This window comes from Cladophialophora yegresii (assembly GCF_000585515.1).
Source record: "Cladophialophora yegresii CBS 114405 chromosome Unknown aczIN-supercont1.1, whole genome shotgun sequence".
Taxonomy (NCBI): Eukaryota; Fungi; Ascomycota; class Eurotiomycetes; order Chaetothyriales; family Herpotrichiellaceae; genus Cladophialophora; species Cladophialophora yegresii.
The window spans coordinates 4721549-4737597 of NW_006913045.1; the positions used below are offsets into that span (position 1 = coordinate 4721549).

The 16049-nt window shown below is 53.6% G+C and overlaps 4 protein-coding genes across 4 annotated transcripts; all 4 read left to right on the forward strand.

Moving 5' to 3' along the window:
* Nucleotides 1-2099: 2099 nt before the first annotated feature.
* Nucleotides 2100-4250, forward strand: A1O7_01699 (uncharacterized protein; the record flags this gene model as incomplete). Its single annotated transcript, XM_007755735.1, has 3 exons — nt 2100-2193; nt 2247-2453; nt 2506-4250. The coding sequence occupies 3 exons, from the start codon at nt 2100-2102 to the stop codon at nt 4248-4250; spliced, it is 2046 nt and encodes a 681-aa protein (XP_007753925.1).
* A 4738-nt stretch (nt 4251-8988) lies between these two features.
* On the forward strand, nt 8989-9342 carry A1O7_01700 (uncharacterized protein; the record flags this gene model as incomplete). Its single annotated transcript, XM_007755736.1, has 2 exons — nt 8989-9241; nt 9296-9342. 2 exons carry the CDS (start codon nt 8989-8991, stop codon nt 9340-9342), a joined length of 300 nt encoding a protein of 99 aa, XP_007753926.1.
* A 4097-nt stretch (nt 9343-13439) lies between these two features.
* A1O7_01701 (uncharacterized protein) lies at nt 13440-13784 on the forward strand (the record flags this gene model as incomplete). The annotated part of the gene is made up of 2 exons (XM_007755737.1): nt 13440-13704; nt 13753-13784. 2 exons carry the CDS (start codon nt 13440-13442, stop codon nt 13782-13784), a joined length of 297 nt encoding a protein of 98 aa, XP_007753927.1.
* A 1401-nt stretch (nt 13785-15185) lies between these two features.
* On the forward strand, nt 15186-15621 carry A1O7_01702 (uncharacterized protein; the record flags this gene model as incomplete). The annotated part of the gene is made up of 2 exons (XM_007755738.1): nt 15186-15441; nt 15497-15621. The coding sequence occupies 2 exons, from the start codon at nt 15186-15188 to the stop codon at nt 15619-15621; spliced, it is 381 nt and encodes a 126-aa protein (XP_007753928.1).
* Nucleotides 15622-16049: the final 428 nt, after the last annotated feature.

Sequence of the window (16049 nt, forward strand, 5' to 3'; positions counted from 1 at the left end):
TCAAGACTCGACTTCAGCCTTGCAGCATCCTCAAAATAGAAGCAATATATCTGATCTGGCGATATGCTCATCATTGTCGTTCCAAAACTGGCCTACGAACAGCTCTATCGATCGCCAGCACGGCATGGAAAATTCGATGGTGCAAGTTGCAGAAAGTGAATGCAGCGAACTTCTAAAAATAAGAGTGCGTTATGCGAGCCAAATAAGCGAGCGAGCGAGCCAGCGGCGCACTGAGGGGAAGGAGCTTGAGCGTTGAATGCTCGAAAGAGCTTGCATGGCGCACGGACCACTGCTGCATGAGGGGCATCGAGCAGTTCCTGTCAATCGTTCCCCACTCCACTAACCGTGCAGGCTAGCAAAGCTAATGCAGAAGATTCGTCTTGGCGTCACGGTTGGCTGCCGTCGCTCCCGCAAACTGTCGACATCCTGATCGAACATCAACCTGCGCAGGGAGTCTCCCTTCATAGCTCTAGCACTAGCGAGCTGAGTCGACCTTCATTCGACCAGCATCCGCCAATCAGCATGCTCTTTCCTGCTTTTTCTGCACACCATCAGCCATTTCTGATGTCCTCGACTCACCTGATTAGGCCAGACTACTCTTTCCCTTCCTGGCTGGCCCTCTGCGGAAGGACTTGATCACGAGCGTCCTGAATATCGAGCCGACCACGGCGTGCTACGGAAGAGACTGGGTGCGGTGGGACAATTCAAAGAAGAAAGGGACTTCTTTCGAGCCTGTCATACGGCGCTGTGGTTGCGGAAAAGTGGCGGGGTGCTCAGCGCCGTTGGGAGGAGACCTCGCTTCACGCTCTTTGGAGACACGAGCACGAAGCAATGACCTTCTATGCTGAGATACATTCTGGATGACGATGAAGATGTCGAGAGTGTAGCACTGCATGCCTCCTGTAGGTGCACGTAGAATTCCCAGGTCTAGTTATCCGGAACGAACAAGAACATGCGGTACCCAAGAAGCCACCGGACAACTGCATGGCAAGCCGCATGGTTGTCAGCGCGTGCCGTCAGAGTCATGGTCTTGGTATCACTGCTGGGTGGCTGGCCCCGAAGCCCGGTACCTTCTGAGGTACAGATGCTGTGCACCTGATCTCAAGCAAGACGGAAAGTACATGGCAAGTGGCATCGCACTGATCTAGTGCCGCATGATCCGTTGATTTTAGGTCCATGCCAGAGAACGCATGTGATTGCCTAAGTCTTTCACGCATTCTTTGGGCTCCAGCACGTATGTGCTGCTTCTTCGATTAGCAAGACATCAGGCCGCGGCCGTTGTTGCTCGCGTGGTTTGCAGTGGCCCTCCAGGGGTGGATGACGGACTGGGGGGGTCAGTGCAGCGCTAACTGACTTGGCCCTGGCACTCGTCGAAGCTCTCAAGCTCTAATCTTAGCCCTCCAGAGGAAGGAAGCGCCGGACCCACCCCCGATCGGCCAATGGGCGGCGGAAGCTTCCACACTCCAAGCTGATTCCTCATGCTTGCTGCACACCATCGAGGCACCGAATCAAGCGAGCATTATTGTTGACCTCGACCTGCCTCGACAATGACCCATGCCATTCGACCAACGGCCTCATTGCTCAATCAATGGATGCATTTCCCCTCCTCCACCGCCCCAACCACCAATGCTTGACGAGCGCCTTCAGACGCAGACGCGATATTCATAGCATACATCTTCTCCAACATGTGCCGCCCCTCCCTCTCATTCGTCCTTCATGCAGACAATTGTTTCTTACCACCGGGTCCTCTACACGACCTCTTCGGAGCCTCATCGTGCTTGCATATTCTTCCCCCTCCTCGACCCAAATATAGCTCTCTCCACCTTTCCGAAGGCTTCGAAGACTCTCATATACACCGTCTTGGACCAATGTCGACGTGAGTTCCTTCAAGGCAGACCGTTGGCCTCGCTGTTGTCCTTTCACCTCACCGCCGAACCCTCGATAGATCTGTGAATACTGCTGGACAGTGTTCACGACCACTCCCTAGTAATAATCCCCAACAGCGCGGTTCCAGGTTGTCGTCCTGTCCTTGCCGACTTTGACATCTCATCCGTCACTCGACTCTGGACATCCAGTACTCGGCCACCAGCGCTAGCAGCATGGCTTCCGCCAACGAGAAGAAGGTCGCGCCACCAGTGACGAAGGATTCGCCGTCGACGAAGTCATCCAAGATGCATCGAAGGTCGAGATCAGGTAAGGCCTGTCGCAAATTAACCTTCTGGGAAAGGCATTAACCCGTGGAACAGGTTGCTTCACGTGTCGTTTAAGACGCAAGAAGTGCGATGAGGGAAAGCCAAAGTGCAAGGCTTGCCGGCACTTGGGACTTGACTGCGAGTACAAGCGACCTCAGTGGTGGAGCAACAACGAGACGCGAAGGAAGCAGAAGGAGCACATCAAGACCATCATCAAGAAGACAAAGACGAATGAGAAGAATGCCAGTGCCCAAAGCCAATGTAAGGCGTCACACCGAACACTCTTGCAGGACCTCTACTGACCCATGTGTAGATGGAATGAATCATGCCGCACAAGGCTACTCGGACGACTCGGCAGACGAATACGATCCTACGTTTGACCCATCCTTTGCAACCACTCCAGGCCTCTTTGATCCTTACGCTCCTAACATCTACATGCCTCCTGACCCATATGGTGCAGGCGTCCCTTGGGAAGTCGACGTCAAAACCGAACGCCACACCTACGTGAACGACGAACTCACCCGCCGGGACTCCTCCATATCAACCTTCAGCACCTTCTATCCTCCTCCAGCTCACGTCACTCTCCCCTCATACACCGGTGATGACTGGGTCCAGCATGACGTCTTAGAAAGCCGACAGAACTCTTGGACTGAGGGCGATTTTGACTTCAATGCGCTTGACGTTCCACACGTTGCCCATCACTTTGAGCCTCAATGCTCGATGGTCCAACTGGAAGACTGCGACAGACCGTTGTTCGAGCACTTGCTCCAGAATGTGCTCCCCATGTTGTTCCCAGTGCAGGAGGCTTATCAACACGGTTCAGTGCGTGCGAATGTGATGCTCCCGGCGTTGGAAAACAACAAGGCGTATCTACATTCCTGTCTCCTGGCAGCCGCAACCCACATGAAAGGCAATAAGTTGTTCTTCAGCCCCACCGCCGAGGACGATGCCATGCGCCACAAACTTGCTTTCGTCACAATCGTCGTCGATGCCCTCAACAATGATAGCTGCCACACCGAGATGCTTGATGCTCTACTAGGCATGATCTCGCTGCAAGGCTGTGTCGGCTCCGCCATCGACCTGGAGAAGGAGTTGATCCCTTGGCACCAACACTTCCAGACCGCTGGCGATATTGTGCAGAGACTGAACCTTCCCCAGACGTTGGAAAGCAATGCTGGCACTGGTGCACCACCGACGTTTAACATGAGCCTAACGGCCTGGATTGACATTCTCGGTTCGACGATGCTTGGCAAGGCTCCGCGATTCTCCAACACTTACAGGAACATGTTTTTCGCGCAAGCGTCGACTGGGTTGGAGAAACTAATGGGTTGCAACGACTACGTCATGTACCTGTTGTCCGAAGTTGCTTGCCTCGACTCACTCAAGGTGGAAGGGAAGCTCGATGACATCGGCGTGTGCAACCACATTACCTCCCTCGCGACCACCCTCGATTCGGTCGAACCGCAAGAACTTTTGCAGTTCCCATTCAACAAGGCCGGTATCCTCCGCCCCAAACAGCTCACCAAGAACATCAGCGCCGTCTTCCGCAAAGCCACTCGTGTCTACCTCTGTTCTCTCGTGCCCGAGTACAACCGCTATCAACCAGCCACAGTCAACCTGATCGCTCAAATGGCTGAAATGCTTCAATACGTGCCCTCCGGTCCGAATGGTTTCGACCGCTGCCTCGTGTGGCCCATGCTCATCTGCGGTGCGAATTCGATTCCAGCATCTCCACTTCGCCGGGTTCTCTCCGAACGATGTGACGCGCTCGGTGATTCTGCCGATCATGGGTCTTTTGGAAGGATGATACGCTTGCTTCATGAGGTGTGGAGACGTAATGACGATATGGTCATCTCTGCAGGAGTATGCGAAGCCACACCAGTGACTGCCGGAAGCCCATCAGGATCGATCTCGACGCCAATTGCCTCAGCTAGTATCCTCGCCACAGCCGGAACCTCGACAGGCGCCCCCTCCTCCACGACGACAATGCCCAGGAACCAGAACGTCCACTGGCGGGACGTGATGCAACAGAACGGATGGGATTTCCTCCTGATCTAGGACGGTGTCAGCCTCACCTCTTGAGGTGCAGGAGCGTGGTCTCGATGACTCGCGCCTCCTGCCGAGGACAGAAGCACACCGGTTCAATATCAAGGACGACAACACTCTTTCACCAACAAAGTCAATAACGCCCGACGCTAATCGTCCTTTATCAAGCGACAACTAATTTCTTACGCTCATTACAGCGACATTTATACTCCCATTCTAATCTTTTCTGGCAGAAGATTAGTGTTTACTTACCCTCTGCATCCTGGTCTGGAATACCACAAAAGTGTTTTGGATATTACCTTGGGCATGAGACCTGGCGTTTGGAGAAGGGGGGAAATTACCCCTTGGATTTTCGGCTTCAACTTCGGCTTCGGCTTCGGCTTCGGCATAAGCGACGGCGCAGGCGCAATTACACGACTACCTACCTCTGTTGTCTGGGGCAAGGAGGGCGAGAACTGCCTTTGCGGCAGCGGCATCAACCGACACAGGACATCACGGTCTTTTTATACACGACTTGGGAACCACCACATCTTCCTCGGGCTCGTCCCTGGCTCGACGCGAAGAGCTGGGACAGAAAGTGGCTTTGAATATTGATACCCATGCTTGGAGATTATGAGATCTCCCCTTTTTTTACTATACATTTTTTGACGAATCTCCTATCGCCGATCATAGATCCGCATCGACTTTCGGCTTCCGCATCGTTGGACCCGGGGGCTGGTGAGGCGGGAGGGAAAGGACTGAATGATACAACATGTCTGGCCCCAGTTACGTGGTCTAAAGGTAGTGGAATGAACCAGCTGGAACGACTTGATGAGGATGAGCACGAGCGGCAGGAGGAGACTACTGTGTAGGGACGGGTAGACACGCAGCACGACGAGAGGAAGAACGATGCGTCAACTGCGACGGCCACCCGGTTACCCCTGCAGCAGATCGACCCGCTCAAGTGACTGACCCGTGATGAAGAAGGAAGCAAGCTCACGTATGGTGCACACGTAGCGAAGGAGGCGAACATCAACATTATGACCAGACGGCGGAATGCGTAAGGAGCAGAAGCATCCTGGCTGAACACCAGTGGACAGATCGAAGTTTCCGAAAGGGGAGCTGTTCTTGAGCAACGCCCAACACAATCAGAGAAAAAAAGTTGAAATCATCTGTTTGTTCCCAGTGGGTGCGGGACTCAGCCTCGAACGTCCCCTTCAGGTCCAGTCCCTTCCTCGGACCGCGTTGTGCTGTGCCGTTCGCAGCTTCCCTTTCGCCAGTCTTATCCCGTAATGACTGCGCTCGCTGACCATCGATGCGTGGCAGGGCTGCTAACAGAAGAGTTTTGACACCGAGCGTGGCCTGGAATGTGAATCATGGAATGTTGCCAATACTGTACGTGGCGTCCAAACATGTGGGCCATTTTCTGGACACTCCGAACCCGCATCGGTGTACCCCTTCGGCCCGAGCACGACGTGCCATGCGAGGATATGAGCCATCGATGCTCCCGTGCGTGCAACTTAACCCGAAGGCGACACTGATAAGACTCATCTCTTACGGGCAGCTAAGTACTACAGTACAGTAGTGAATGAAGTCGAAGGGTACAGTATTCACGCTGGGCTCGGCATGGTTTAGGAGGAATGCATGGAGATATGTCGACAACAATCACAATGCACCGTCAAGCTGTCATGTTGGCCAATGAGCAGTGGCAGGCGCTCACCGGGCTTTTCATGGAGATATGTCAACGAAAATGCCTATTTACGGTGTCAAAGTTGTCAAGGTGTCCATTGAGCAGTGGCAGGTACTCATGGCTCTGCATCGAACGTTACTCCACGAGCATCACGACTTTGTCCTCGCGAGTGGTAGAGAAAAAATGCGTGGAGATATATCGACATTGATGACCAAAGTATCGATAAAGTGTTGTTGACCGAGCAGTGGCAGGTACTTATACATCTCCGTCGAATGTTACTCCACGAGCATCACGAGCATCATGACTTTGTCCTCGCGAGTGGTTGGGAAGAAATGCGTGGAGATATGTCGACTTCAATCACATCGCACTGACAGTGACAAGCTGTATATTGAGCAGTGGCAGGTACTCATGCCTCTCCGTCGAATGTTACTCCCTGAGAATCACGACCTTTTCTCCTTGCGAGTGGTGGAGAAGAAATGCGCGGAGATATGTCGATGTCAGTCATCGATAACAACGCAATGTCAAGTCGTCAAATTTTCGAGTGAGTAGTGGCGGGCGCTTAAAGCCCTGCATCGGATATCACTCCATGAGCAGTGGCAGGCATTCATCGCTCTGCATCGGACCTTGCTCCACGAGCATCACGACTTTTCCCTCGCAACTCAGAATCCTACTGCACGCATTCAGTAGAGCCCTCCAGGGACAGTGAGAGCATGCCAATGGGAAGTACAGTACCTGCTCAGCATCTGTAGTTGTAGCGCTGAGACTCGGCTCCCCAGGCTGCGTGAACGAGGATTCTCAAGTCTTGTCCCGTAGCTTGGACAGTACACAACAAAGGCAAGTGAAGACCGACGGATGCGAATAACTGCTATATATGTAGTCTGCTCATATCAATCCGAGGTATGGGTGAAGCAGCACGGATAATGCAGACCCCCGGAGCTGTAGGCGTGGTCGTAAAGAGGCTCGGCGTACGCTGTAGAGGCGTCGGGTCCATCGGGTAAGGGACGAAGCCAGCCCAGCCTAGCGTAACGTGAAGTGACGCAGTCGAGGATGGTGCCTGAACAATGGAGCGGTATTGCTACTATTGGTGTAGCTTCAGATGATCGGGGCGTGAGGGACTGGAAGAAACTCGTGCATGCTGCCGCCATTGTGGGTCCAGCCGTGCTCAGCAAGGAAGGGATGCGATCTGTGCCCTGAGATTATGCAGTCAGTGAATTAAGATACTGTCACATCTGTTCGTGTATGCGGCACAGTCGTGCGCAAGTCGGGCGCTGTGAGCAGGGCACGAGCTCCAACACCAAATGCCGCAGACCCGCAGACCGCGCAATGCTATGTGCGCGATAACCCCCAAAAGCAAGCATCAAGACAAGCTCGTACGGAGCAAGATCGCTGAAGCCTTCAACTGAACAGCCAGTCAGGCAGGTGGGCAGGGCCGTAGGGCTAGACGAGGAGCAAGTGCACGCGAGAAGCCCCCTGCAAGTGGTCACTGCCATAACGGGTTAACCGTTGGAGATGGTCCCAGCTGGACTGGCCCACGAGATGCATTTGTCGAAGCAAGCTGGACTCAGAACCCTGGGTCGCCACCCGAAGGCTTTCCTTGATCCGGCTAGTCGGAGGCTTCAGGCTGATCGGCCTGCTCTGGCTGCTCAGGCTGTTTCACTCCCGACGCAAGCCTGATCCATGCGTATTCTGAATCGAATGACCCCTCCCAGCCTCTGCATCGAGGCGTGAATTTCACTGGGCTTTTCCGTCGCTGTTGTTCTGCATAGGCGAAGATGGGAGGCTGCTGCGGTCATCTTGCATCTCTGCGCAACACGGTTTCAGGAGACAGTATCGGCCGGAATACCCTGCCCGATTCCGCCGTGTGAGAGGGACGATATGCTGCCGCTTAGTTCTTGTCACTTGTCGAATCATACAGCGTTGACGATTTGTAGCCTCACATTGTGGAGCAGATGCATTTTCTCGATGCGATGTAAGAAGGAGCATGCTTCAGGGAATGCGCTCAGTATGCTCGAAAGCCGATAGGGGCAGAAGAATGGGCTTATTGAAGGCAGTATGCATACCTCGCAGTGTGCTACCACACAGAGCCGGAGGGAAGGGTGCTGGACGCGGGTACGAGGTAGTGTACTGACAAGCAGGACGGACGAATCCTGTCGCGGGCAGCAAGAGGTTTCCGCGGGCATTAAATTGGGCTTAGTCAAGTGGGTCCAAAGTAGCCATCAGCCCCCATATGGTTGGGCTTGGCATCCGTGGGTTTATGCCACTAATCCATTTCGGTGAAACTGTGTTCTGACGAAGCATCAACATATCGGACTCGACTACTCTACTCACACGAAACCTCGTGCGTACTAGCAAAAGTGCTGATGCCCCACCATTTGTTGCAAGGGCCGTGTGGCCTGGCAAGGCGTCACTTGACGTTGCAACTATCATGTTTATCACCTTCAACACAGCTTTTACCTTTTTGCTGCTTGGACAATGGGTCTCGCCACCGAGCCCCTGCCGGTGAACGGAGCATGGTTTGCGAAGACGCCATTACACTTCGAGCAACGGAATCCTCGCCCAACTACTGACCCTCACACATAGGCATACATCCCTTGGCGGACCATATGACCTAACGATCTCCGACCTAATCAAGAAGTCATTCATGCTCTCCTGAGAGAAACAAGGCAAAGGCGGGTAAGGAGAATATAAAAGCCCCAGTGACTGAGTTCTGAAGTTGGTCATCTCCTCCTTTCCTTTCCGCAGGTGACTCGAACATTGAAGACAACCCGCACATCTTTCCCATTGGTAGCGAGACGCGGAAGTGCATCTTGTGAAGCTCCCGTTGGTGACTGCTCCTTGCGTACTCGTAGTACTTCCACCCTTCACTTCCCCTCTCACATACTTTGCAGACCGCAGAACCTCTACAGCACCGGTGAGTCTAAGTCCACACACATCTTGTTCAGTTTGTCAGTCACCTACTCATGGCTCAAGTTCTCTGGCAGTTCTCTTCACCTCAGGTCACGTGACAAAAGGTTCGGATACTCCCAGCCTTGCGTCTTTCGTCTTCAGCCACAGGACACTCCGCCCCTCCTCTTCGACAACATGGGACACCACAAGTCCTCGTCCAAACTCATGCTAGAGTGGGACCTGCGTCCAACGGACAGTATCGCCGTCCGGTTGCTCCACGGCATGCGGAGAGACCTCAGGAATACAAACACGGAAGATCTGTCTGCAAACGCGACCAGCCAGAGGGAGGAAGACGAGAAGGATACGGCTGCAGTGGGCGAGCTGGATAAGGAGTTGAACATGATGACTGATAGGGCACTTCTGCATTCTGCCAGAGTACTTCAAGAAGGTGAGCCCCTGCAGCGTTGTCCATCTCAATGATAGAGACACTGACAGAGCACAGAGTTCAGGCAAGGAATACGCTCGTACACCGACGTGGTCATCCAGTGATTGAAGGGTCGGCAATCCAAGCCGAGCACGAGCTGGGCTCTTGGGTGCACTGAGAGCCTGTCGCTGCGATGAGCTCGCGAAGGATAGATTGTGGGAAACCAAGACTTCTCAGATGGAGTTATTCGTTGGCAGCGGTACGAAATGATTCATTGCATGATGAAACGAGAATGTCGTCTTGGTGATTGCAGCTGTGACGAAATACCTGGACAGGCGTGCCGAAAATGGAAGCTTTGGCGGCTTGATTATGTGATCTCCACAAGTTCGATTTCCGCCGAGCCGCACTTCGTTTTCAGCTCGACTCTTCCATCTCTGCAATTCTCTTCCGTGGTGTCACCTGTATTCCGTAGTCCATTTCGAACCTTGACCCCACGTACGCTCATGTCGTCCTCCTTGCTATAGCATGGTGCTTGGCGTGTTTTCTTCGTGTTCCGACATCCCGCAATCTCGATCTACTAAGACGGCTGCGACGAGCTTCGGCTTGCACATGGCGCCACTTCGAATCTGCTTGTATGGATGCCAGACTAGAATACCGTGTCGGCGCTTCATATTCAAGCTTTCCACGACGGAGCACACAGGGACGAACGCTCGCGGCGGACGGCGAAAGAATGTAGCGCTTCACACGCTTTACATCGCCGAATCACTACGCAGGAGCATAACAAGCAAGGTACAACCATTGTGAACCAATCATGATTAAACTGGGGAAAAACGCCCAATTTCCTCCCAAAAAAAAGGCCCATTGGATGATTCCATCTGGCCTTACGAGACAGGGTACAGTACTTGCAGCATGGCTGACTAACACTCCTTACCTTCCTCCTCCACTCAGCACGCATAGTGTCAACCTTCCACGCAGTACGACACTCCCCAGAACATGAGACCTGCACTTCCCATCCCGCACCCTCCACGCAACCCACGTTTCCTACGTCACACCAAACAAGTCCCACGCACCATGGCGGTCAGAGATTGTGCGTGCTGGGGCTTGCGCACGGACCCTCCCTTGATACGCTCATCCGCTCCTCGTGTCTGATGAAAGTCGCTCGTGCATGCGATGCGCTCCCCTTGCTACGTGGGATGAACGCACGTTCTGCTTGTCCATCCCACCATTCAAGCTGGTCAACCTTTCGCGGTCAACATTGAGCATGGCGCACCCATGTACATGCCGTCCTGGTCATGAGTGCTTCCTTGTTTGTGGCCACTGAGTTACGACACATGACAACTACGATTTTTGCTCGACCGCAAGAACTTACCATGGCGGCAGGACTTCGCCGAAGTGTCTGCGGAATGAGGCTGAGACTTACAGACCGCGAAGCATGCAACGGTCCAGAAGCTAATCTTCAGCTGAGACGACACTAGATTCACCATGTCTTTGTGTCCACATCTTGGGTCGGACATGTCAGCGCGAGGCAGAACATCCTCCGTATCGGCGGGCGCGTGTCTGGCATGATCGTATTCTTGGGTAGACATGACAGGGGGTTGACGAGGGCCGCATCAACTGTACGAGTACCACCACTGCGAGACCTTACGCCCGACCCAGCGCCTTGAGGTGGTGCCAATGCAGCATCACAGTGTCTTCCCATCCCTAGAACACCGCCGCACCACAACACTGCATGCGCATGCGTCGTTGAGCCATCCTCCAATAGCGAATGATGTGGTTAGGTGGGCCGACCCAAACATGGGCCGGTAGCAAGTCAAGTCTCCCTGGGTGGGGTTTCTTTTACACTGGGTAAGATTCGTTTGTTGTTGATAACGTTGGATCATCCTTGCCGGTCGGTCTTGTCCATGCTGGGCGTTGCCCCGTTGGTCCAGACGGAATATAGAGTCGGAGTAAGGGCCGGAAGCAAATCCGATCCACCAATGAGCAGGCAGGCCGCCTTTCTATTTGTCCACTTCCCTGAGCGGAGTCGATCCGGCCTCAGCCCAGTCTGTTTAGAACTCCGCTACACATCTTACTTACCACCAGACAGCAATGTCTTTGCATTCGTCGAGCTTGAAAGAGTACCCCGATGACAGGATAAGTTCAGGGCGCAGTCAGTCGCATCTGCCACCTGCGGAGGCAATACGAGGTTCGGCATTTCCTGTGCCAGTATGGTATATATATCGATGCTCGAGACAGCCGGCCTTGCTCGTCTCTCTGCTTTCTATCCTCTTCGCAACATAGCATGCGGGACTCGTGTTCCTAGCTCTGTGCCTGCTCGACACCTTGCTGGCTTCTGCACGACACCTTTCCACGTCCTCTCATTAAATTGGCAGCCTCGCCGCTTGCGCACCCGCTGTACTTTCAACCAGTCAGTCCTTCGTCACCCACGCGTTCGCTTCATCCCTCCATACCCTAACATCAAATTACCAGGAGTCCACCGTCACTGTCATTGTCGTGCCCGCTCTCAGACTTCATCCAAGCCAGGGCCCCGGGAGTGCTGCCTATCCACAGCATAGAAGGGCGCCCTATAGGACTACTAGAAGCAGCCAGTACGCCTGGGACGTACCATATCCATAGCCTTCCAGATATTGATCCCCACTATCTCTCTCTCCCTGCGTGTGTCATCCACGCCGCCATCAGCAGAACGAACATGGCGTCTCCCGAAAGCATGCTCAACACCTACCTCTACTCAACGCATAACCTCGCCGACCGTCTCATTCTGGCGCAAAGCCATAACCCCAGAAGACGCAACGTCCTTGACCGTACCGCTAGCACGACCAATGCCGAGGACAAGGAGAAGATGATCGACGCCACCATGAGGATGCTGGAAAAGGAAATGGACAAGATCACCGACCTGACGATTGTGGCGGCCGCCATTGTATACGAACGGGATGTCGTAGGATAGGAGTAAAGGATCCGGCTCGTCATAGTACAGGGCTCGTGAGTCGTGACTCGCACAAGTAATTAGCTCGACTGTTGACAATGGTCATCGCCGGCTGTGTATGCATGCAATGTGTGAAGATGAGTTGCTCAGAGAATTCCTCACTGCCGGGTTGGGCTAGCGTAGACTGGACTCGAACAATTGGTACTTCGTATGCGCAGTGGCCACGCATACCCAGGGACGTGGCTGACGTTCAAGGCTCGAGGAGCGGGACTCGGTACTGCTGCCGCGGTCTGAGAAGTACGGTGTCATGAAGTGCTGCATAGATTCGTGCTTTCGAGGACGAGGCCTCATGGGGGATGCCTCGAAAAGCGGATAGCCTTGAGACAAAGCGATATACGTTTCTCTACACTGAGAAGATCGCCTCTATTAGACGTGGTGAGTGGAAGCCTCGTTGTTAAGGCAGCGATTGTGGTGGGTTTAATTGGGTCGCGGGTCGGAGTGGAGGGGCTTTTGCCCGCGTTGTGACGGACACGCTTACTGTGTATGGGCTAGCGTCTCGTATAAAGCCCACAAGTGACACGGAACTGTGGAGTACGTGCAGTCAGAGCTTTTGAATGCTCTAGCGCATAAACTCGTAGGGCTACTCACCCGCATGGCGCTGCGCTCGGCATGTGATTGGCTGAGCCGGCACGCCCAATGCGCCATGCCTCGTGTCCAACCCGAAATCGACCCAGGATGTGAATAATTTGGGATCCAAGTTTCTTCTCCACGGTCGCCGTCTTATCACTCCTGCTTACGCTCGATGGATTAATTGGCCGTCTTGATGCCACGCATGGGCATCATCCCAGGAGTTCGACCAGCATATGTGGCTCCGACCTCGCGTACACAGAAACAGGGCAAACAGGAGGTGCATAGCCTGGTATATAATCCCATGGCTGATTCTAGGACTTTGCGCTTCCTCCGTCTCTCCTCTACTCACCTATGCCTTCTTCGTGTGTCTTCCTGTGTGTTGCCTTCACTTGCCAGCTAGGCCGTGTCGACAAACATCGCCCCTGCTCCCCTTTCATTTCCTTCATCGAGAACCCATCGTCTCCCGTGCAGAACCCCGTGCGCCTTCACAACACCAACACCTGGTATGTGTTCCTCCTCGATCTCATCAGCCCTCCACCAAGTATGCCGGAGTACAGCCGAGCAACCAACTGACCCTCGCGAATAGCAATCTTGAATGCTCAACCCGGCGACCTCACGCCTCTGCCGAATCATCGACTCTAACGTCGGCATCTGCCCTTGAATTTGGTCATGAGCCCTCGTAGCTCCGCAGGAGAAGACATGCTCTCCACCTACTTGTACGCCACTAGGAGTGTCGCTGACCGGCTCGTCGACGGTACCCGACGCGTCCTCCGAAGCGACAAGAACAAAGCTTCGGTGAACCGACCCACGGCAATAACGCAAGGTGGTCAAGAGAATGAGAAGGGCGATGATTTCGCCGTGACTAGACTCGAGAAGGAGATGGACAAGATAACGGACCGGGTGCTCCTCAGCGACGCCCAAGCATATCAACGAGGTGTGCAGAACCCAAGCCCTTGAGGAACAAGATGCTCACTAGATTCAGGACTCCAGGACGGAACTCTGTCGTATGCCTAGCTTGTGCAAATGAGCAGGTATAAAAAAGAGCACTTGTCGGTTGCTCAGCAGGTGGAAATAACGAGAAAAGTCTGCTCGAGGCAGCGAGCCAGAAGTAAAGGATTACCATATCAGATGTGTCCAAATATCGGTGGAGAAGTGTTTGCAAAGTTAGGAGTGATGACTTAGGATGAAGTTCAATGAATGCCAGAGTCTTTTATGACACGACGTGTTCTGCTTTAGAATCGACTCATGAGGCAACATGCGCGAGCTAAGAGCCTGATGTTTTTGGTTAGCGTGAATCGGTAGACCTACCGAGCACGGAATACTCGTACAGAGGACTGGACGCCTTTTCTCTGTCTACCATTCACGGCCTCCGCAGAGTCTGCATACCGGAGGGTGAAGGAGCCGCTGTACAATGACAGTTCTGGATCCGCCAGAGACGGAAGCGAGTCACAGAGAATCGAGATCCTACTAAACCCTATCAAGGTAATCAAAGGCGGGTAATAGTGAGGTAGGTGGTGAGATACACGGTACGAGTGGTGCGAGTTAGGTGGCGAGGGCGGTAAGGCCTGTGGCGAGGACGGTAAGGTAGGTGGCAAGGACGGTAAGATATGTGGCGAGGGCTGTGGCGAGGACGGTAAGATATGTGGCGAGGGCTGTGGCGAGGACGGTAAGATATGTGGCGAGGACGGTAAGCTACCTAGTTAGAGAGGGGTTCGGGGGTATTGGCCTTCTGTTTGACGGACACTAGCTGTTGCGGGCAGGCAACCAGCCAGGGGGAACACGAAAAAATGCGAACCCAAGATGCGAACCAGTGTCACTAATGCAAGGTCGGCAACAGCCGTCTTGGCGAGGCGGTCCGACCGCCTCGCCTCAGCGACAATACCCAAGTCCATGACCACCGCGTGTCCCGCTTACAGTTCCATATTTCTTGCTGCATAGATTGAGCAGAGTCGTGACCGAGTCGAGTGGATGAGCGTGGCGTATCCTCCCAGCCGCGAATGCCCATTCGTTACGTGTATGTATCCTTGCAGGATTCTCCCCCAAGCCACGACTCGAAAGGTTATCAACTGTGCCATAACCAGCATCTATTGGTCTATAACTCCTTCCGGCGAGCAATGACTGAGGGCTCATCAGATGCGCCCCGACCAAGGATGGGAACACTCTCCTTCCTCAAGGTATAAGAATGCAATGTGTTCCCTCTTGAACGACTTCCAATCTTTCCGCCCTTCCCCTTGTGACAAACAGTTTCGTCCATCTCCTTTGGTCCTTGGTCAGTGAATCACTTACCTTTTGGTCATCCTTGGAGGGTCAGCCTCGTCATATCTTGACAGAGAACGACCATCTTCCTTCCTGTGGGATCTCATCTGCGAACCACAGCCGCCACACTCACCGTCAATCCGTCGACACCACGTCGCCATGGACTCCAACAAGGATGTCTGCAGAGGCTTGCTTGATTCTTACCTATACTACCCCGTCAACCTCATCGACCGTCTAGGCAATGGCAGTGGACATGCCCTCCAAAGCGGCAACAAGGCAGCAGGGTATCCCAATGCCGCGGAAGGAGGAAAGGATAGCAAGAAGAAAGATAAAAAGGCTATGCGCAGCCTCAAGAAGGAGATGGACAGACACACTGACCCGGAGCTTCTTCGGGTTGCAAGAGAAGACCAAAAGGGTAAGAGAAACACTGGCACCACCAATCTGAATTTAATCAAGCTGATGTTACTCAGGACTCCAGGAGGGGACTCACTCGTATTCACGGGATGTCGCACTACGAGAGTTGGAAGAACATGCTGAACTTCCAATGATCTCGGGTGCATCGGTTGAGGAAGGTCGTCGCTCTGGCGGAGAATAGGATGTGTTTCCCTGAAGCGGACTATTTCATAACAGTTGTCGCTGGTATCCGACATTTCCAACGCCGGAGCAGTATGCAACAAGCTGAGCTCGGACAGCCAACTGCCCGGTTGATTGTCGTTGGACTGAGCGAGGCTCAAGCGGTGTCGGAGAGGAGACATTGCCGAGCTTGTCTTGTACTGGATACCTAAGAAAATTGCTGCTGCTGCTGGACATCTCTGGCTCGATTCGATATTTTTGAAAGTCGTCCAGGGTCTTGCTGTTGATGTTGCGCGATGATGATCTCCAATAATCAATCTGACTTTCTTCGACTCGATAGTGCCGCATTGAACACTATTGAAGCAGGTCCGTGCCCGTTCCAAGGCTTAGTGTGTGCTGAGTAGCACGTCATGCTCCGCCACGCTTAGGGCTTTGGAAACGTGCTGGGGT